Genomic DNA, 22041 nt, shown 5'->3' with positions numbered 1-22041 from the left:
AGTCCAACCACAAGCAGCGAGCTCCAATCATGTGAGTTTTTTTAGTGGCCGGAGGAGCTGAGTAAGAGCAGGTGTACCAGCTTTCTCCCAGGTACCGCACAGAACAGTCGGAGTCCCCAGATGAGTACCGATAGCCTTGCCTCTGAGTAGTTGGTATTGTCCAAGCGACCCGAGAATGTTTTGCTTGGGGCCGTGGTATTGCTCTCTGAGCGAATGGTTTGAAGTTTAGCCACACGGAAAATTCCGTCCTTTCAGCTTCGGAGAGCTGCAAGACATTCTGAGGCTGATCACCCGAAGCTCCTCACAGGAAGGTGACGTTCGCCGTTTTCTCGAGACCAGCATTCTCATGCCACCGAGGCCTTCTAAGCTTAGACAGCCTGAGCCGTGTAGGCCGTGTGACCCCGCTTTTAAAAGACGGCGTCAAGAAACTCGTTCGCGAAGCCTGCATTCCTTGTGTCACCAGTGCGGGCCTGCTCGGCTTGAGTTGTACTTGGCTTGATGCCTGCGGAGGCCAGAGAGAGCCCCGTCCGCATGAAAGACCCTTGGCACTCCAGCGCATTGGAAGAGTTCTTCTCCTTTGAGTCGTTGGAGAAGCTACTGTCACCGGTGCCCTGAGGGACTAGATTGCATTCGACTGGCGCTTTCGGTTCGCAAGCCGGTACCGAACCTCCACCGAAAAAAGCTTCCATGGCCGCGGCTGCCTCCATGTCCGTAGGAATGACGACGTTCAATAAAAAGGGGTAGGCACTCGAAACCATGCCCTTAGCAAACAGAGAACACATCGGAAGAGGGAACCTGTACAAGAATTCCTTCTTGCGAGGTGCGCCTGGATGCCTTCTTGCTGGGTCATTCTGCCCAGCCTGTGCGGAGGCCGACACGGCATTCTGCTTGCTTTTGCAGTCGCAGGCACACTGTGCTGGCGCCGAGAACGGGTCGGCCACTGGTACAGAAACAAGGAGATGATGGTCACTGATAGTGACCGTTGGCGTCGAGGCTAGATCTATCTCTGTCTGGCGCTCTTCACCAGCGGAACCCAAGCTGGGGTCACACGCAGGCGCCCCGACCCGTAGTTTCGCGCAGGCGGCTGGCGCACTTGGATCAGAGGCGATACAAGAAGGGCAACTGCCGTCGTTGAGAGAGCGGAGGTCGAGTTGGAGTACGAATACTGTGCCAGCCAAAGTGGATCGCGAAATCAAACACTTCTGTCGCGCCACTTGTTTTCGCTTCTCCTCGGGAGAAAGCAGGAAAGCTTTTTTGAGCGGTAGCGCGCCGTCCCCTGTAGTGCTTGCAGGAGTGTATGCGCCCGGGGCACTTCCGCCTTTTTTGGAATTCTCTCCGGCGTCGTCTACATCCTCTATGATTCCGTCGAAATCAAAGGCGTTTATACTGGTTTCCTTGCTGTCACACCCTTGTGCTATTTTTTGCCTTTCCTCCTTCCAGAGACCGAAGTACGGGGGGTCCGACCCAGCTTTTCCTCGCGACCCCGAACCGGCTGGCTCACCGGCCGATCTGCCAGACCGAGGGAAGACTGAAGTTCTGGAGTAGCTCTGGTCTTCCTTGAGAAAGTGAAGGAATTCCGTGGCTAGAGGTGGAGGAGCAAACCAAGCTTCGAACGCTGGCTGTCGGCTCTTGTCATCCTCTTCTGTAATTTCCTGCATTTTCGCAGGTCCCCGGTGGTGTGTTGTGGTGGACGGTATATCGGACAGCAGAGAGACTGTCGATTCCAGTTCTTCAATCTTTGTATGGGATGTTAGCTTGATGCGCTGCGACCGGGGCGGCTCCTGACCTGGACCGACGCAAGCCAGACAGTTTCCGCCTCTTCGCTCAGCGGCTGGTGCCTCTATCTGAACTCAACCCAGCTACTAAGAGGGCATGCCATGACCCACACCACGACACCACGCAAGAATCAAGTGTCTCTTCGAGAAGCCGAAGGCCATTCTTACCCTTGTATCTGAGCTTGGGGAAGGAAAATTCCTCTGACAGCTTCAGCCCATACTTGTGGGAGACCGCGGCCAGTGAAAACCGAGCTAATAACTGCTTGAGTGCAGGCTCTTTGGTACACTCTTGAAGGGTTCCTGAAAACAAAGGACGGATATGCGAAAGCCGCAGCTCCAGCAGGTTTAAGGGAGAATACCTCATTCTAGCTCTCCCCCCTAGCCACTTTTCATAGCTCCGCCTCAGACATATGACAGAAACGGTGAGCTGACTTGGGTTGAACTGGACGGCTTCGCCCTCGGGGCTGAGAAAGCAACCTTGGACGTCGGCGAGCGTCATCCGGCCGTGAAGTACTGGCACGTGGTTGTCACACTGGACACCTTGTCGCTACGAACTATTGCTGGGCACTACGTTGGACGGTGTATCCGCTCTCAGTAGAACACTACGCCGGGAGTACGTTTGTTTGACTCCCAGTAGGCAGCTGGTAACTAAACTAGCTGTGGCACCTGCTGCACCCCAGACAAGAAGAGGGGCCGCTCTCCGGTCAGACGGCCACGCACTTGGTGGAGTGAGGACCGTAGTCTCCTCGGAGACCCCGTCCTGTGTGTGCATCTGACAAAAGCTTAACAACTGCTCGCGTAGTCACGTCATGTGACTCCCTACGTGCCGGACACGGAAGGACAAAACAGATCGTGTCACTTGGAGAGAGGCTTCACAGCTCATATGCTCGTGTACCTTATTTTGTCTTCGTGGCCGATGAACACGATGTACCTGGATTGAAAACGACATCGAATGCTGTGCATGGTTTCCCTTCTTTGTCGCAGCATTCAACGCCTGCGGGCAACAGTGCATCGCACAAAGACATGAAGTAAGGTATCGCTCTACAGCAGTTTGAGAACGAGGGGCATGAAGGGGCGCTGACAAGCAGGAATTGTTTAGCCCTGCCGCGGCCAAGTAATTTCCACCAGGTCAGAGCATATCTTGGTCTCGATTCGCAGGCCAAATAGAAGAAAAGACAACTCACGTTCGCCAACACTGAGGGGAATCCGGACTCCCTGATTGTCTTCTCCGGCTGGGGCTTCATCCTCCAGCAGCTGTTTGTAATGCCAAGCCTCAACTTTCGGGTGTGTGCATAGGTTCACAAATACCTTCTCTCCGCTCTCTTGACGGCCTTTGAGGACACTATGGGCTTGCGGTTGAATGACCACTCCCTCATCCGGGGCCGGTTGCCCCAGCAGCCCCCCTGAGGGCCTCTGTTGCTGCAAACCGAACATCTCCTCTAAGGCCGCTACGTCATCTAGCCCCGCGCCCGAAGAAATCTCATTGAAATCGGCCCACTCTGCCATGGTGTTTCGAGGGGGAAAAACTGCGCCTGCTCACGAGACGAAGCTCTTCGGCTTCCTGGCAATAATGAGCTTCGAAATACTGCTATCGACGGTTCTTTCGACTTCGTTATGCCAGCCACAAAGGCGAGGAGGTGTCCAGATGCTCGCTTTTCAGACGCTACCACAGCTGGCGACGAAATGGTGCAGGTGTGCCTAGCTGAACAGACACGGGGAGTGGGCACTACGGGCTGTACCCCTGATTTCTTAACCCAGACGAATTCAAGGCTGTGTCCAAGGTGAGCAATTAGACAGACCGTGTAAGGACCGGAGCCTAGCAGCCAGCTGATTGAGTGCCCCGGAAGTTTGTTAGGAGGTGATCGTCGAAAGCAAATGATGTTTGCCGGACCCCGGAAGACCGATGTGCAAGGCTCAGAGAGGCACGCCACTCGCAGGCAGCCGCTGACAGTGCCACCCTGTCCGTTTCACACTCTGCTTCCTGAAGAAGCAGTGGTGTCTGAGTTAGGAAAGGTTGGGATGCCGGACAGGCCGTTGCCGCCGTTGGTTAGTTTCTAGGCAGTAGGCCTGGCACTACTCCGGCCCTGGTCGGGCTTGGTTGGACGGTCAACTTCCGGAGAAGACGCGTGGTGCGGGCTCTCCCAGTACTTACTGAATCCTTGCATGCCGTGCGGGTGCCACTATGTTTGCCGCAACCTGCTGAAGCTGAACAACTGGAGAAGGTGGAAAGAAGCCCGCTTCCAGCAGCCGTTGGACGACAGCGATAGGCCCGCGTGGAAACTCACCCCCCAAAGAAGTATACCGCGCATGCGCGTTCTTTCGCCTGCCTGGACAGGAGCGGACCCGCATCTCGTGATCGCTGACGCCACAGGTGAACTGGAGGTGCTTTACGAAACGTCTCAAGGCCGCCCGAAGTCGGTCCGGCGCTCTTCGCGTAGTTGGGGTGCACTGCGCTGCCAACGACCGTGCTGCACGCGCGGCCTCGAGCTGGAGAGTTCTCGTTTCGGATTGCAGTAATGCTGTATAGGCTAGCTCTGCGACAGCACGCCTTTTTTCAGACTCAACTACTCGTCGTCCACCGCTTTTCGTTTCGTGCTATACACCGACTTGAAGAAAGTCTTTTGGCCCTTTCTGTGCTTCTTGCCGCCCGCCGAACTCTTCGGGGACATGCGGAGCAAGGGTGTACTCGGTACACTCAAGCAAATTCACTTTTTTGCGCTCTTCAGCTTGCAGAAACCCAAGTTGCTAGCTGCGCACATGGAACCTATGGCTGTAGCACTTGTTACACTTCGAGGTCCGCACTGACGCGAAGCACGAACTGGCAAGCCCTCCGCGAGGGGCTGGCGGCGTGTTGAATCTCGCGAACAGCGGGTTGCACCTCTTCGGAACGGCGACTCCTAGCGTCACTGAGACAAGACTCCCGATCTGTCTTCCAGCGTCGTCGCGAACAGACGTGCCAAAAGGGCGCAGGCGCCCTGCCGGCGTCCTTGGTGCTCATGGAAAGGCTGGCGGGAGGACTACTGATTGTCGGTCCCGGTCACTTCTGCTAGGTGATCACTTGTACATCGCTAGGGCCACAGCAGCACTGAAGCATCTTCTTCAAGGAGAGGCAATGATGTGTTGTTTCCCACAGAGTTAGGTGCATGTCTTGCGGCACCCCCTGTCTAGTTTTCTCTTACCGAGCGTGTCGCTCTCAGGCAGGAACAACACCGTGGACCTCACGACGCCAGATCCATGTGCGGCCATTGTCTTGTAGACCCAGCTGGCCGGTCACTTACTGCCTTCTGTGCCGCCGGCACTCCGTGTCCAAGCAGGCACGAGAGAACACTGTAGAAATGTGAAGGCGGGATTATACAAGCTTGCACCTTGAGCCACTAAGGTACGATACGAAACAGTCGCATAGCCTGCTGGTCTCTTGTTCGGGAATCATGCACCCGCAGTGTGTGAACCTCGGTCCCTCGCGCAAAGAAGCTGTATCGCAGGGTCTGCCTCCTGCGATACTCTGGAGCTGCCTTGCACTCCCATTTTTCTGATGCCTTCTTGGGCCGCTGCTATCCGCGCAGGTGTATTTTCGAAGGTGTGTCGTCTGAGTTATGTGACCAGTTTTTCCACCCTGGAGCATTGGCTTTCACTTGGACTGGCTTACAGAATTTCACTTTGGAAGCTTCAGCATACCCGCTCTTGCTTTCCACCGGGGGGTCCTACGTATGGGTCTCCGCGTAGGGACCCCATTTTACCGTCTGTGCAGAGAACCACCGGGCAGCATCATGTAGAGGCAGATCGTCGCTCCTCACGGAGCATGTGGCTAAAGTGGCTCTAAGTGATGGTCCCTGCGGTATGGGCGTGCCTCTGTCAGGACCCGATGGCGGATTACCTCCCGTACAAAACCTTGCATCTCGATACCAGCTCGCTATCACGGACTAGTCGGCGAGCAACTACTCGTTCACGGACTAGTCAGGGAGCAACTACCCTTATCGGGGCCCATTAGAGGTGACACGGCCGGCATACAGGCAGTGGAAAGAAAAGTACGACGTGCCACGGTCGAGCACTTTGGGCGACCTCAATCATGAAACAGAAAACAGCTTTTGATCGCGAACAAGTCAGAATTCATAGACTTCAGATTTGCGTTCAACGCCGTTCCATATGAAGGTATTGTTGATTGGCTCAAACTGGCCACAGACCAACTTCACCGCTTCTTGTGCAGCAACACCCCCGACAATTGCTGCAGTCGTAGGAAATTCTGAACCTCCGAAGGCGACGATCTGCTCGATAATTTTTTCGTCAACGACAAACCCTGGAACTCCAATCTCATCCACCAGCCGCCTTACTTCCTCTTTCAAGTCCTGAACATCCTCCTCAAGCGGGCGGCACATGGCAGTGGACGATGCCGCACAGTGACGTTCCTGCTCACGCGGTGGAACACGTGATCCGCTGCTAGGCCTCGAGGCACAAACCGGTGAGTCGCCTTGCCCGTCAGTTCTCCCTTGCTCGGCTGTCCCCTGCAAATCGGGAATGCCTGCCTTACCATCGACGTGGTGGCTTGCTGGCCACGACCCGGATGGCCGTGTCCCAGGGAAGAAGCCCTTTTTCTCAGCAAATCGATGAGACGCCCAGAAACCGACGTACCAAGGAGCCAGAGATATGCCCTCATCTGTGTCTTCTACCTCGAGAGAGGCCGCCGCTTCCTCGAAGACCGCACGATTGATGGTGGACGGGGTGAGTTCTTGGCGCAGACTGCGATACCTGTGCAGGCGTACACAGGAACCCGCACTCTTCTCACCTCTGACGCCCGATCAAAGTTGTCAGGTTCACACCCCGACATCCCTTCACTACGTGAAGGGGATGTGAGCCCCTTCTCGTGTATGGCTGTGTTAAAACAATGTGTCCCAAGCATGCACAATACCCCATGACAGTCCGGCATGACACTGTCCTGCCGCAAGTAAGAAGGTATCGATGATGCACATCCAAGCAGTACGCGTATAGGCTTCCGCGAATCTTCAAGAAAACCTGACGGCTGTATGTCAGTGCCCTTATCCGGACTGGAGATGCGAGGCACATCCGCGCACGTTTCTCGAGTTGACAATAGAAGGTATGCAGAGAAAGCGACTCAAAAGACTCCAGACCTATTGAGGCCTACCGAATAATCTTGAGGTCGTGCGCATTCTTGCAGAATTTCTCCACATCAGCATGCGTCAGGAATGCTAGGGTGACTTCACACGAGCGGTCGGTCTTGGGAGCGAGGCCCAAAGACTCTTCTCGAGAAGCAGCAGGATTGGTACTCGAGGTCCCTTCTATCTGTGTATACTCAGGCGAGGTCTGGATTGTCTTGCATTCCCCGTCGTCTCTTATCCCTTCAAGCATCGCCACGCTAGCTTTGATTGCATTGCAGTCCCCCTCGGCGCGCTTGGCATATAACTGTTGCATGCGGATGAAGCTCTCTGTGTCGCAGGTCATATCAGGCACAGTGCCTTGTAAGGGTAACCTATGAGATGCGCGATGAAACGCCGCTAAAGCTCGAGCAAGATAAGAGAAACCTGGATTTTCGGGTATATGGAACGAGTCTTGAGAGGCCTCCTCAATCACCTGAATTCATCATATCGAACAGACGGTCTCGGTATCGCCGTCTTTCTGACAAAGAGGAATGTGAAACGAGTCTTATACCAAAACACGTCCCTGCAGGCGTGGTCTCTTTTCTGAGACACGCCTTACATGTAGAGAACTTTCAGAAGCGGTGTTGTTTGTTGCACTCATAGCGAACCGAACTCTACGCCCTCACTACACTTGCACCTCAGCTTATGAGCACAGAAGTCAAGAGATACATGGACGCGTGCTTGAGCCACTGAAAATCCGTAAAACTCTACTCTGCAGCTCTTTCCAAAGGTGAGTAAGCCCCCGCTCACTCATTACTGTACTATACGCAATGCAACTCAACAGCTGCTATGCCTACTTATCTGCGCACCGCATTTGGAGCCTACGTAATGACCTCTACATCAAGTCCCACCTCGCAGCCGAGTGGGTACATGCAGAGTTTCTACATACTATTGAGTGCTAGCCATCCGCCCTTCTCCCTTCATACGCAGACAACAGGGAAAGAAAATCTGTGTCTATTCTCAGTGAAGCCCGCTCGATACTCGTCAGAAGGAACGAGAAACGAGAAGTCCAAACTGCCACTGACATGAAGAATACTCCGTTTAGATGAAGAGACAACGTATCTCCGTGAACCTATACATATGCGACATGGGTGAGTGAAACAAACTGAGATCACGGGTAGAAGAGATGGTCCTTCTTTGGCACTTCCTGCAGTATAGGCCTGTCCGGTATAGTGACGATACATTCTTTGAGAAGCTTTTTAGCAACACAAAAAGACAGAGGAAAAAGAGGTCTACGCTCTTGACTCACCTGCATAACTTCTTCGGAAGGCTGATATGGTTGCAGGATTCTATAGACATTTGCACGTGCTTCATCAAAATTCACTTCATCCGGATATCTTCTCATCTCTTCAATCATGGCTTCGAGCTGTCTGCGGGCCTCAGGTGGCAGAGGAGTAGCGAGGGCCTGCTCACCACATGATCCTTCCGCAGATGCCATCTCACCAGCCCCGTGTATAGGCTGAGACGATGCCGAGGATCCCCCCCAGCAACAGATTCCGCTAATACCCTGTCTTTCTTTTCTGTACCTGTCGAGTACCTAAGGGCATGAAGAGCAAGGAAACGTGTCCAGTCCAGGCCGTACACACACCGCAGCCACAGGCAAATCTGGCATTGCCTTTCTCGGCACAGTTGCAGCATGACTCTACCTTGGAGAAGTCAAGAGACAAAAAGAGACAAGAAGAAGAAAGAGAACGTGCAGTAAGCAAAAGGAAAGCGAGGGCGGTGAAAGGAAGAGAAGACAACGGAGTTTTGCTGCGACTTCTGTTTGCCCTAGTTGACTCTTGTCTACACGTGACTGGAAGACACCGTCACAGAACTATAATTCCCAGTCCCTGTATACACTCGAAGAACCTCCACAATATGCCCTTGCAAAAAATCTTTGCTATCTCAAGAATACTGCGCTAGTAAACGAATCAGAATAGAAAGCTCGACAGAGGAAGGGCGTGTAGGCTGTTGATAGCTTTTTGCGTACGTAGACATGGCACAGAGAAGAAGTTAGACACCGCAACTAGCGCTGAACTTGCGAAAGAGGAATGGTAAGCTGTGTATACCTGGATGAGAATTGCAACAAAGGGGACTTGGGCGTGAGACATATCGTCCATGCCATCAAGATCGTACTTCATAGCGAACTCATAAAGCTCGGGAAAGGGATCAAAAAGCCGTAAATCCACATTCTTTTGAGCTTTTCGCTCTACAAGACATCTCACCCCAGCACTAATCCTCACACATCCTAACAGTCCAACACAGGAGACACATATCAAAGGCACAACTAAGGAACGAGAGAGGGAGAGAGCTGGGGTCCCCTGTGGTGAAGAAGAAGAAGAATCTGACGCCGACGCTGGACAATCTAAACGAGATGACGGTGGAGTTGATGTCGTCCGGGAAGAAGGCGACATAGAAGAAGAACGTGAATGCGAAGCGAGGGACGAGTCGCAAGTCGGAGGAGGTGAAGTGGAAGGCGAGTATGAGGTTTCCAGTCCACAGAGATCACTTAATCTTAGGAGGAGGTTGAAGGGCTGCTGACACGCTATAACAACCGAGAACTGTCTTGGTGTTTCTATCAGGCGGATTCCGTTCCTAGCTTTGACTAATCTCCCTTCAAGATTTCCATCCGCTACAATAGGGCCACTACTACTGCGACCTTCAGTCGGGTGTACATACACTGCAGTTGAGACACTTGGGGTCCATGTTTCGCCGCTGCTCCCCCCCCCTTCTCTCGCTTTCTCCCGTGGAACGTCATCTTCTCGTGACTTCTTCTTCCCTTCACACAGATCAATATATTCTTGAGGGCACAAGGCAAGAAAAGCACTGTGTACATCAGGATTCAGACATTTGACCTCTTTGGCAAGAACTTCACTCCGGAGTTTCCCTACATCTTGCTTACTGAAAAAGCTGCTATTTCGTAGATCTGACAACTTAACAACAGCATCATCAACAACAAGAAATCGGTGAATTCCCGGAAGCACCAAATTCTTCAAGACCTCCCCTGCAACTGCAGAAGAACCAAGAAGCAGAACAGAGGAACGGGACAGAGCATCCTGGCCATGTTCGCCCCAGATTCGGATTTGACGGTCATATCGATCTGTGGTGGCTCTCTCCTCTTTCTTCAAAAAAGGCATATGATCATTAGATGTGTGATTACAAGCAGAGGAAGGAGAGGAAGCATCGGGAGGGGAACGATTCCCGCTACTTGAAGAATGTCCTTGAGGGTCTGTGACCATGGTGTTAGAGAAAGAGACAGTAACGTGTTACGGGAGACAGCGAGAAACATGCAACTTAGGGAGAAGAACGAGAGGATTGCGTTTGCTCAGACAGACAGAGAGACAGACTCGTTCATCTTGCCCACTCTGTTATGACGTCTTGAGTTGAAGTGCGAAGGTTCTTGTGTTCAGGCCCCTGTCCTCGTATCGGCAGGGACCCAGAAACAAACGGCTACGGGCGAAAGCAGATCTCGCTCTATAAAAGTCGAAGTGAAGATATGGAGGATTCCTGATACAATAAGTGTTCCGAAAGAAAGCCTGGACGAATGACGATTCTTGATCTCCTTCGTATCTATCTCGACAACGGGAGAGGGCAGAACGCACGAGGGATGATAGAGAGACAAGAAACAAGAGGAACGGCCGAGAAGGAAGGACCGCAGAGAGGAACCGTCTACATTCCTTCCTGCACAGAAGAAAGAGATAGTGGGAGAAGGAAGAAAGATACCGCGGTCACTATCACCACTCTCACAGGTTGACTGAAGAGAAGAACATCGGTTATAAGACCCCCGACACCAGGTACCAGCAAGAAAAAAAGAACACACAAGAAGACTGGGCTTGCTGAGTTGCTTGTTTCTTCTAAATCACTACTGTCCGACAAATTATCTCATACACACGTACAACAAGAAAAGGAAGCTTTCCTGCATGCGAGGCCTCCCATGTGTAGTGATTGAGCGTGTGTACAGAATGATGGCCCAGCAGCCAGCCCGCCTGCCTGCCGATATACTGCGTCGACATGTATGCGGCGTCGACCGCCAGGTAGGCCCAGAAAAAAACCCACAAAAACAGAGGTGCATAGCCGCTTTTCTTCATTATTCATCGACCATGGACAAGAGACTACCCCTCCGTTTGAAATGCCTTCCATACTTTTTTCAGAACGTGTGGATCTGAGAGATCCTGAAACCTACACGTCGTAATACGCGTCAGCCTGTGATGCCTGCCTTTCGGTCGGTGGCACTGTCTTGAGGAAGGAGACAGGATAACAGGGCTCCCGTTTGGCGGTGTCGTAGGAATAGGACGAGAAGTAGCTGAGAGAAACTTTGCGCCAAAAAAAGAAAAGGAGGCAAAAAAAGCCGAGCTCTCATAGTAGAAGAAGTGAAGAATCAATCCTAGGACAGGAAGAACTCGTCTTCTTTTTCTAAGGCATTCGGCGCCTGTCGTCTTCCTGATCATTCACCCGCGTCCGCTCTCTATCTTCGTCCCGCTAACAAGTTCTACTCTTGCTTCAGTTGCTTCTTCCGCTGGTTTTCCTTATCTTTGGCTTCTATACTTAATGACTTGAGCGCTTTACTTTTCTTTTGGTTCCGAAGGAGCGGACCTGTGTCTTTATCTCTTTTTCGCTTGGTGCGAACTGTATCTGTCACGTCAGGTTTTCTTGGCGTGGTGTGCATTCTAGCGACATCTTCTTGGTCGACTCTCGGCTCTCCTTCAATCATCGTATGCGTACCATAGGATTTCGCGTATGTGAGACCCCAGCCGTCTCATCTCTCCAAGTATTAGGCGGCGTCGATTCACAGAGGTCATCCCTCTAAATTTGTTCTTGCACGCGGGGGCTTCACGAATCCGCTCTTCAGAGCTAAAGTGAAGACACAAACAGATCGGCCTGAGGAACGACCAGTGAGTGGAGACGAATCTAGTAGTCTCTCTCATACACAAAAGACCGCGAAGAACGATGATCCGTCCTACCGGTTGATGCGCTACCTCAGTCGACCGCAAGAATCTCTCAGACACTCTCCTATTGTTGCTATCCACGCATCCTACAGACGTCCCCGTGCAGAGCACCGTTTATCGCGCTGTGTCGGGAAGAACGGCGACCTTTCAGCTGGCTTGATGAGTGGATAAAACAACCTGTAAACTACAGTATAGGGGTACACATATAAATACACTATCATCCGGGCTTGTAGACATCGAATAGATACGTGTCCTACCTCCATATATCAACGACCAGTGCTTTCCGGAAGTCCTGTTTTCTGGGAAAGAGAGACAAGACAGTCTTGCTTTCGTCGCCATGGCTTCTTCGCTTCCCTCGAGTCAAACTTACACCTCTCCTGCTACTCCCGTAGTCCAAGCGGGGGGTAGAGAGGGGATGATCTCTTCTTCCTCTTCTTCACCCAGCGGTCAGGCGAAGTCTCCTGCAGCCACATCGTCGCTAAAACGTGTTCAACCGTTTGTTGTCGGAGGGCTAGCTGGGTGTATAGCAACGTCATGTATTCAGCCTGTAGACATGGTCAAAGTTCGTATCCAGCTAGCTGGAGAGGCTGGTGGTTCGACGCGTCCCTTAACGGTCTTCCGAAATGTTGTCAAGAATGAAGGATTCAAAGCCCTATACAAGGGTCTCGATGCCGGCCTCATTCGACAAGTAAGAAGGAAGGGTAGGAAAATGGAGAGAGCTTTGAGAGATCACGAGCGTCTGTAGTTCCCCTTCTTCAAGATAAGTCCGTACTTCGAAGAGCGTGTATATAGAGAGGAATAGAGGATGATGTTACCTGCAGGGACACTGCTGCTTTCCGAGTCCAGCTTTCCGTGTCAACTCTTCTAAGAATTCCGGATGAATCTCTACATATATGTATTCGTATGCGTATATACGTATATGTATATATGTAATCATATGTTTAAAGATGGCAGGAGAAATCTGGGTGATAGAGACATGTGCTGTTTTGGGGCCTTTCTTTCTGACAGATCAAGCGGAGCGAAGGGGGGAGTGTTCGCTCTGCTTGTGTGACTGCGGCGTTACTGCGGACGCTTTTGTTCTCTGTCGTTAAGTTTTTGCGAATAAGAAACTGCTGTGTAGCGACACAATCTCGAAGCAACTCATGACTTTCGGCGGAATTAAAGACATGAAAGTGTGTAGGATTCAGAAAACTCTACAGATCACCCTTACCCGCGATGAGAAACCTGAATGCTCTATTCTGGTTTGTACGGCAACCGACGTATCGGCGCCTCACAGTGCACCTGCTATTGCCGTAGGAGCGGACGCAGGAGAGCCTGAGTGCGTATGCTGTGCCTGTCCCTAGCTAGCTAGGTTGTTTTCTTGGAAGATTTGCATGCATTGATCCTGTTGTGCCGTACCCGTTGTATTTTCTCCGCACTTCCCCTGTTTGAGAATGGTCTGTTCGATATCTCAATGTAGGCAATAGGTCTCTTGTGTCAACAAGGGAAGAAAAGTACGAGAGCTCTTCACTCGGTCGAGACGTGTCGTCTTCAGTATGTCTCTCTCCTCGGCTTCAATAGAATACGGACTGTTCTTTTTGTTTCATGATTCCGATGTGGGAGATGACTCACAGCCCTGTGTTTACTTTGGTCTGTGTCCGTACAGCTGACATATAGCACAGCACGCTTAGGTCTATTTAGAATCATCAGCGATGAGATGCGTCACATGTCAGTCAAGGATAAACATAACCAAGGGGGAAAGGGAGGCGGAGTTGCACCTCCTCTACCGTTGTGGAAGAAAGCAGTTGCCGGTCTTGCTGCTGGAGGTCTTGGAAGCCTTATCGGTAACCCCGCAGACTTGGCTCTTATCCGTCTTCAGGTCAGTTGTCACTCCTCTATTCTCTTATCGTCTGCACTACCTACTACCTACCGCTTTCTATGTTTGTCTGTACTTACTGTTTTGCAGGTATCAGCCTCTCCGTAGATCTAGCTCATCACATCTGTGTCTATATACCAAGTTGCCTACGCTCTGTGTATCTCGACCAATCTGCGAATATCCGTCAGGCTATCTGTATCCATCCGTCTATCTCTCTATCTCTACCCGTCCATATGTGCTTATCTGCTAGGTGCATGTACGTACCGTACTTGGATTTACATGCTGTGAGAGGAGAGCTGTGAGTGATTTGTATGAGCTTGACAGTTATCTGATCGCTTGCGCCGGTCCGCCCTACTCCCCCGACCTCATCGACCTAAGCCGATGCTGTGTCCCTAGTGGTGGTCTTCGCATGCGAACCTCTGCTTTATCGGTTTCGCTTTCACAGGCTGATGCGACACTCCCTCCGGAGCAACGACGTAACTACACGGGAATTGTCAATGCAGTCAGCAGAATTGTTAAGGAAGAGGGTCTTTTTGGACTATGGAGAGGCAGCACACCCACCGTCTTGAGAGCCATGGCTCTAAATATGGGTGAGACGGATTTCTTTCTCTGTTGTGTGTCGGACCAAAGTAGAGACCTGTGTAATGGCTGTAGGATCAGCCCGTGTTAACTGAGATGCTCTAACACAGTATGAAAAACCGAGGATGAGGGAGCAGCGCACATCTGCCTCGGACTCCAAAATCGCACTTCCTTTTCGCTGAGCTAGGCCTTCAGACAGGGCTTGGACTACCTCGACAAACGGTACAGGGTATCGGTGCTCATGTCAGGTGCATATGGCGCTTCATTCGGGTGTAGTATATATATATATGCATATAATGAAAGCTTTTACGCATTCAGTCTGTGTATCGGAACAGACCTTCTGTTTAGATAAGGAGTATGCGGTCTTTTCTACCATCTTGATGGGTGGAGGTGTGTTGATAGCAGGCTTTCCCTGCCCCTCTGCGTAGAGAGCTCGTCTGCTTTGTTCTTGTGTATGCGTCTGTATGCCCTTTGTCCGCCTACATCGCTGTATATTCATGTACACCTCGCTTTTCGATATCCGTGTCAAAGGAGATGCTCACCGTAATCTTTTTTCAAGATTGCATGCCCCTCCTCTGTCATCTTGCAAAAAGGCCCTTTCCGGAGAAGGGTAGATATACTTACATATAGCTATAGTATATCCATGCATAGGCATATGTATTTAGAGAGAATATTTCTATAGACATATGCGCACACCTGTCTCAGCCCGCCTTCTTCCATAAGGAGTTCAAGGCAGCCACAGGGGACATGGCAGTTACCTTCGTGTACTTAGGCGGCCTGTGAGGGCAGATGGTGGGTGTGCGGCTTCTGTCTTTTTGTTCGCATTGAAAGGAATGCTGGCATCGAATGATCAGGCGAAAGAACTGTTGGAGCCCACCTTCGGAAAGGGTTGGGCAACAACCTTAGGTGCAAGTGCGATCTCTGGGTTTTTCGCCGTAACATTCTCTCTGCCCTTTGACTTCATCAAGACCAGGTCCGTTCTCTCTCCTTCTTTTGGAAGGCGAAGAAGTCTCTTTTCATGACCGGCTGGAGTTTTCGTTAGCTAGAAGTACAGTAGAAAACCGGGGAGTCCAGTCTACAGGGTAATTCCAGCTTCGGTAGGAAACAGGCCTCCCGGGGCTGCCTGTAGAAGCTTGTCAGGCGGACGCCGGTGATGAGTGATTTCGACTTAACCGGATCTTCCCATGTCGCAGCTGAAATAGCGACCCGGCAGCCGTTCGAGCTAAGCTCCAGTGTGGGATGTCGAGGAGATTCTGAGAGTCGTTTGTTGCTGAGCACGTAGTGACTAAAGAACAGGGTCTCTGTTGTGTCGCGCCGCCAAAGACAGAACGTCAAGGGAAGGCTTGGATGATCTGCCCATACGATCGCTTTCTTCTTCCGAAGCTACCCTTTCTGTTGTCACAGTGCAGTGGCAGATATGTAACTCCCAGGTGGAACTCGAAAGCTTGATGAACGGAAGTTACGCATGTGTGACTTCTGTACGATGGGAGGCTCTCGTGTTGTTCTGTGTTTTCCTTTGCTCTCCAGGATGCAGAAGATGCGCCCCGACCCTGTCACAGGCGAACTACCTTATAAAAACTTCTTAGATGCTGTAACAAAAATCACTCGGCGGGAAGGACTCTTGTCGTTATACACAGGTTACCCAACTTACTATGTACGCATCGCGCCACACGCTATGATCACACTCATCTCCATGGAATATCTGAATAAAGTATGGAACAAATACCTCTGCTGAGGAAGGGAGGGTCAAAGCAAGAATAAACCCTCCCCCCCCCGCCGCCGCGAACAGAAGCTTGTGTTTGGGTGAACTAGCTGACCGGCCAGGTTTCTGCCGATTCTCCTCGGGTAGTTATTGGTGGTTTACAGTGAAGAGGCATACGGTACACAAGGAAGAGAAGCATGCTGCCTCCTAGCTCTTGTTCGCCAGCGAGGGGGCCCCGCTTGCCGCTGTAAAATAAGTTGGCGTGGTACGTCTTTCCCGGGCCTTGGGAATCACGGGCGCAAGTGCCGGCCAAGATGCAGAGAAGAGGTCTCTTTCCGTCGCGTAGCACGCTCGTACAAGACCGTATCAAATGAGCTCGTCATAATGACACGATATCCTTTACCTTGTGTTGTCTTCAGTGTCCCGCTAAAAGAGCTTCTGTAACGGCGGCTTTGGCATCCCGGCCTGTTTGGGAACCGTCCGGCTCAGAGTCCGGAAGAATTGGTGGGCGGGTGGTAGTGATCCGCTGTGTAACTGCACCGGCGTTTTCGGAACAGGGCTGGGTGCCGCACAACACGGTGCAGCTACCGCTAACCGGGCACTTTCCGTGAAGGCCAGGTGGGAAGTTGTGGTCGGTAAAGTAACGCTGGTATGGTGTGGCAGGCAGTGTATGCTTGCGCGATGTTGCAAAGAAACACCAGCAATGACGTGAGCATCACTGAGCCCTAGCTGTCTTGGGACTTGGCTGAAAGACCGTCGAGGCGGGGGACCGCGCCGCCTCGCCGAACTGGTGTATCGGGGCGACCATACTAACTTGTTTTGAAGCGAACTACCGAGAGAGATGAGGGACACTGGGTCGAGCGTTGACGGGGCAGGCTTGAGATGGTGGCCGTGTCCAGCGCTTCCCATAACACAGCCGTGCGGTGTACTGCTTCGCCCGAGTTTCGGGCGTCGTCGGCCTGCTGCATAGAGGTTGTTGCCAGTCCGGACTCTGCAGCAATGCGGAAACAGACCCGATAAAAGTGCGGGTCGGGGAGCTGGTTGCTTGAAAACGGTCCTAAGCAACTGTCATCCCCGATGACGTTGTGCTGCAGCCGCTAATACGTTTGCAGTCTGTTGTACTGAGACACCTCCCGAAGCTCCACGTTGAATGAACGCAGCGCACTCCACGGACTCGGGCAGTCGCGGGTTAGCTCCAGCACACATTTCTGCTGACCGGAACGGGAGTTAATCTCTCAGTGGTTGATGTAAGTCATGTAGAAGAGAATCAGCCGGCGTAGCGCTGGCCTTCTAGTCTCCTCGTTTCGTTACGAACAGCTCACCAGGCGCTGCTCCGGTGTCCGTGACTATTAACTGCTCTCTTCGCTGTTGAGCCCCCGCGATTGTGACCTCTGCTCAGCTGTGCAGCAACAATCCTCCCTGCCAGGAGAGGGCATTGCGCAAGGGGAGACACCGGCACTATAACGAAGTCTTGCTGCGCGGTAACCGTCCACTTTCGCGGTTGATGATGCCCAGAGATAAGACTCATACATAGGTTGATGCCGTGACGAGCGGCACGAAAGGATACGATAGCATACGTTAGGCGAGCGGACAGAAAAGTCGGAGCGGGGCGGTTCCCTATCAGGCGGTTTCGCGAGTATCTCACGACTCGTACAGAGTGCCCCATTTCGAATTTGCACAACTCTGTAGTAAGTCCGAAAAAAAGCTGCTTCGCCTCGACCTCAGAACATCTCAGCGACAAGACGGCCAACCAAGCCTCCTGTACAGCAAATGACCTTGTGAAGAGGCACACTACGGGGCATGACCACAAACAAAAGCACAATCCTTGCGGATATCGCCATCACTGGATGCTGAACCTGTTCTGAGAGGCCCGTCAAAACCTGGTCGTAACCACTATAGAAATAACTGCATTCTACCCAGAGTAGCAAGCCCTCCCCCCTTTGTCGCCAAACGGACGCCGCGACTCAGCGACACGAAAGAAAACAGTGTTCTCGCTTCGCACTTCAAAAATTCAAATCCAGCTGAGAGATTTCCGCAATGAAGACGACCATCTCTCCGCCTTTTGTCATCGCCGACGACACCGTTGAGGCGACACGTCGTCTCGCTCCTACGACCAGCAATGTCAAATGGCGCTATAGCTGAGACGTCGGAGCTGAACTCAGCCAAAAAAAGTACGGCCTTTTTTCTCATGCCGACCACATATCAGACTCCTCATCGACTCCGACCATAGCCTCCCTCTCCTCTTGCTGTACTTCGCGCGCTTGCTGTTCTTGGACGAACTCTGACTGCGGCACCTGGGCAGCAGAACCTCCGCTTGCCGCGCTGAGAAAACAACACCCGCACGATATGGGACAACGTTCAGTGAGGCCATTAAAAATGTGGGCGTACAAGCTCTTCTACTGCACTGTCTACAGGGCTTTGTCCTGCCTCCACACTTCTGTGCGTCTAGACCAAAAGCAACGGAGCTTTACTGGATGGGAGCGACTGTCTCGAAAGATAGTATGGCCGACTTACGTCATATAGTAAGCGCCTCCACCTGCAGCTCCAAGCAACAATACTCCGCCAACGACACCACCTGCAATGGCGGCGGCAGGCGTCCCTTCTTGTTCTTCCTTAGGAGGGGGAGTCGTCTCGGTCTCCGTCTCCCCGCCAGCTCCCTCTTCTGGCTGAGTGGTTTCACCGGTTCCCTCGGATCCACCTGTTCCGCCTGCTTCTTCACTGGGCTCCTTACCAGCTCCTGAACCCGTCAGGTCTGCTGAGCACTTCTCAGGCGTGCACTCCTCGCTTTCCACTGTCGGCAGATCGCAGGGCCTGTCCGGGTAGTCGAAACGAACGGCTGTGTGGCGCTCCCTATGGCCGGTCGGGCAGGAGCCCCTGCATTCACTCCATTCCGCATATTCGTACGTACACGGTCCTGCAAAAAACACGAAATGGGTAGCGAGAAGCACAAGTGGAACCCGGCCACGCAGTTGTCTTTTTCCCTGCCCTCGTGCAGCTTGGCTGCCAGCGTCTCTCACAAGAGGCTAGTAATTATGTTTGATCCCGCACTTGACATTCCTGGGACAAGGGTCTTACCGCAAGGAAATGGACTGCACTCTCTCTCCTCCCGCTTGTGGATGGGAGTCTCGGCGCCCACGTTTTGCTCCTCGATGGTTTTTCCCCCGTTCTGTGCATGAACAGGACTCGGCTCGCGAAAACGTTGCTGAATCCCCGTGCCGCAGGTTACAGAGCACTCGCCCCACTCCTGCCACTCGCCCGGCACTTCGTCCACCGGACATGGGTCGGTGTTGCAAGCCTTCGACTCCTCTCTCCCCTCAGGGTACTGCTGCAAGCATGTCTTTCCACCATGCTGTTGGTTGTCAAGCCACGGATTTCTGGTACGAGTAGAGACTCCTCCGCCGCAAGTGCGGGAGCATTCCGACCACTCCGTCAACTCACCGCATGTGGCGTCAACCGGGCAAGGGGTTTCGCCGCAGTCTTCTTCTTCGCGCACTGTAAATCCCTGTTGTTCCAGAGTTTGTCCCCCGAACAACTCCCCTACCTGAGGGACGCCTACGCGCGTTCTATGGCGTTTTCCACCACCGCAAGTAGCCGAGCAAACAGTCCAGTCACTCCATTCGCCAGGCGTCTGGTTCACCGGACACGGGAAAAAGAGCTTCTCCTCGGTCTCTTCAGAGGGCACGGGTGGCTGTTGCTGTTCACAGAGCAGCCCACCTCCGCGGGGTGGCGGATTATTGTATCCATGACGCTTGCGCGACCGACTCGCCAAGCCGCACGTTGCTGACCATTCAGACCACTCACCCCAAGTGCCACAGCCAGCATTGACGGGACACTCGCCCAGATTGCATGTCTCCTCCTGGATCAAACCACCAAGGTCCTTGCACGTCTTGCCGTGGAGTGGCGGGCATGTGGGGCATGGTGGGTCGCCGGGTAGTGGAGCGGAAAGCTGCTTTCGTGTTTTGGTCCGCGTCCCCGGACCGCAACTCGTAGAGCAGGGCGACCATTCACTCCACGGACTGCACTCTGCATCCTTCGGGAGTTTCTTACAGACTTCTCCCATGATGCTGTCAACGGTCGTGACTAACGAGCTCCAGTCGGAATGAAGGAACCCAGCGCATACCCTATCGTATATACTGCACCCGACCATGTCTTTACATTCCCGGGTATTAACTGCGCCGACACCCACAACAAAGACTGAAATCCCTTGGTTCCTTGCCTTCCTTGCTGCATCGACTGTTCGGTTATAGTAACGTGAGGCCCCGTCAGTCAACACAACAAGAACCTTCGGGACATTTTGCCTGCTACCCCGGCCGGCAATCAGGATATCCGTGATAGCCCGGATGCCTAGATCGGTCAACGTATCAGGACCACGAGCGTAAGGGAGCCTTTTTGCCACTTTTGAAGCCAGTAATCTGTCAGTTGCCTCAGGCTTGGTGAAGTCCCATGCGACACGGACAACTTTCGCGAACAGCACCATGGCAACATGAACTTCCTCGCGAGACACAGGTAGGAGCTCGATGAAGCTTGCGAGGAACGTCTGCACTCGTCCAAAATTCGAGTATCCGATACTCCCTGACTCGTCTACGAGAAGTCCTATATCCAAAATCTTAGTGCATTGCGTCTGCTGAACACCGGCGTCCTGTACCAGGGAAACCAACTGCTCCGGCGTTGTGGAAGCAAGGACATCTGTAAACACAGGACAGAGGTTCCAACGTCAACCCATGCAGCGACTTTCCAACAGGACCTGAGAAAGAATGGACAAATAGCGAATACGTCCCTAGCTCGTGTGCATCTGTCTACTTCGATTCTCTGTACAGCCCCAAGATATATGTGCGTAGCAACCGGATAGTGTTCCGTGAGGAACACTGAAGTTAGTGCTGCCAGCACCACCTGCTTCCGCACTCCCCACCATTCGAGTATTCGATACTACCTAGCCCCTTAACAAGATATCCCTGATCCGCACGTAATGCTCACAACACTAACGACGCTGTCGATGATCCATGAAGTACATCTTCGCTGTTGGTGCCCTACAGTGTTGAAGCTCGGACCGGGTACCTGGAGAGAAAAGTGCTCAAGGCAATAACCGCACAACGCATCTAACCCACGACGTTACCAGAGTTCCCACAGAACCCTCTCTTACCGGCTTGGTCAACAGCTGGTGATGAAGCAAGGACAGAGGAGAAGGCGACTGACGCAAGCAGAACGGCTCCCGCACGCGCCCAGGCGCACCGCTTCTGCCAAACCGAGAATTCCCTAGCCATGATTCCCTCAAACGACAAAACCAACGCGTGTCCACCTGCTGCAAAACTGCAATCAACACTATTAAATCTTAGGGCTGCCTATCACCCTGGTTACCAGGTACACGAAACCGGGCGCACCAGAGATAAACAAAATCTATAACGACAAACCTTAAATACAGTTAGCGCCGCAGGCGCAACAGTCCAAACTTGCCCCGGAAAGCCATACAAAGTAAACTAACAGTGACAATGTTATCAACGCCCGGCAACTGGCTGTTGGATTGTAAGTCTGCCGGATCAAGCTACGGTGGCCGGCACACTTGCGTGCTACAGGCAACCACCGAAACAGACGTCCGTCCCTTGTCCCTGCCAAGGTTTGCCAAGGAGGGAACCGTGACAGCGCCCTCCACGAAAAACTAGTTGGCCGAGGTTCCGTAGAAGTAGGCAGCATGAAAAAAGGAAGAGGCACAAGAAATTAAGTCGTGGAATGTTAATGTGCACCACGTCCCGGCTGGGGCTACAAGCCGTACTGGCGGGCCGCCCTCCGTCGATGCTCCCACCGGACGCCGGAACAGCCACGCCCCACCCAGTCCACGACTGCTACAGTCAACTGTGGCTGGCTGGGGACCGGGGCGGGAAGGGGGCGGAGTACAGGTCGGTGACGCCGCAGCAAAATAGCCGTTCTTTTCCCCAGCCATGGTACGGAGCCAGCCAGCCACACCATGACGGAAAAAGACGGAGAACATCGGCTTTCGCAGACGCCCCAAGGGAGTGCCCGATGTTGATGCGTGGCTTTGAGTAAGTGCCCTACTAAG

At 52.7% G+C, this 22041-nt stretch overlaps 4 protein-coding genes across 4 annotated transcripts; 1 reads left to right on the top strand and 3 right to left on the bottom strand.

Moving 5' to 3' along the window:
* Positions 1–407: 407 nt before the first annotated feature.
* On the bottom strand, positions 408–3307 carry CSUI_002751 (pre-rna processing pih1 nop17 protein; the record flags this gene model as incomplete). Its single annotated transcript, XM_068062950.1, has 4 exons — positions 2960–3307; positions 2707–2769; positions 1944–2075; positions 408–1786 (listed from the first exon to the last, which is right to left on the bottom strand). Exons 1-4 carry the CDS (start codon positions 3279–3281, stop codon positions 408–410), a joined length of 1896 nt encoding a protein of 631 aa, XP_067925088.1. The 5' UTR covers positions 3282–3307.
* Positions 3308–5828: 2521 nt separating this feature from the next.
* On the bottom strand, positions 5829–11130 carry CSUI_002750 (uncharacterized protein). The gene is made up of 4 exons (XM_068062949.1): positions 8977–11130; positions 8175–8462; positions 6913–7358; positions 5829–6518 (listed from the first exon to the last, which is right to left on the bottom strand). Exons 1-4 carry the CDS (start codon positions 10144–10146, stop codon positions 5876–5878), a joined length of 2547 nt encoding a protein of 848 aa, XP_067925087.1. The 5' UTR covers positions 10147–11130; the 3' UTR covers positions 5829–5875.
* On the top strand, positions 10405–17047 carry CSUI_002749 (2-oxoglutarate malate translocase omt). The gene is made up of 5 exons (XM_068062948.1): positions 10405–12541; positions 13499–13711; positions 14154–14298; positions 15119–15260; positions 15815–17047. Exons 1-5 carry the CDS (start codon positions 12191–12193, stop codon positions 16020–16022), a joined length of 1059 nt encoding a protein of 352 aa, XP_067925086.1. The 5' UTR covers positions 10405–12190; the 3' UTR covers positions 16023–17047.
* A 633-nt stretch (positions 17048–17680) lies between these two features.
* CSUI_002748 (microneme protein) lies at positions 17681–21735 on the bottom strand. Its single transcript, XM_068062947.1, has 4 exons — positions 21130–21735; positions 19065–20675; positions 18504–18903; positions 17681–18311 (listed from the first exon to the last, which is right to left on the bottom strand). Exons 1-4 carry the CDS (start codon positions 21248–21250, stop codon positions 18176–18178), a joined length of 2268 nt encoding a protein of 755 aa, XP_067925085.1. The 5' UTR covers positions 21251–21735; the 3' UTR covers positions 17681–18175.
* Positions 21736–22041: the final 306 nt, after the last annotated feature.

Source organism: Cystoisospora suis, assembly GCF_002600585.1.
Source record: "Cystoisospora suis strain Wien I chromosome Unknown contig_1147, whole genome shotgun sequence".
In the NCBI taxonomy this organism is placed as follows: Eukaryota; Apicomplexa; class Conoidasida; order Eucoccidiorida; family Sarcocystidae; genus Cystoisospora; species Cystoisospora suis.
This window is presented reverse-complemented; position numbering and strand designations above follow the sequence as displayed.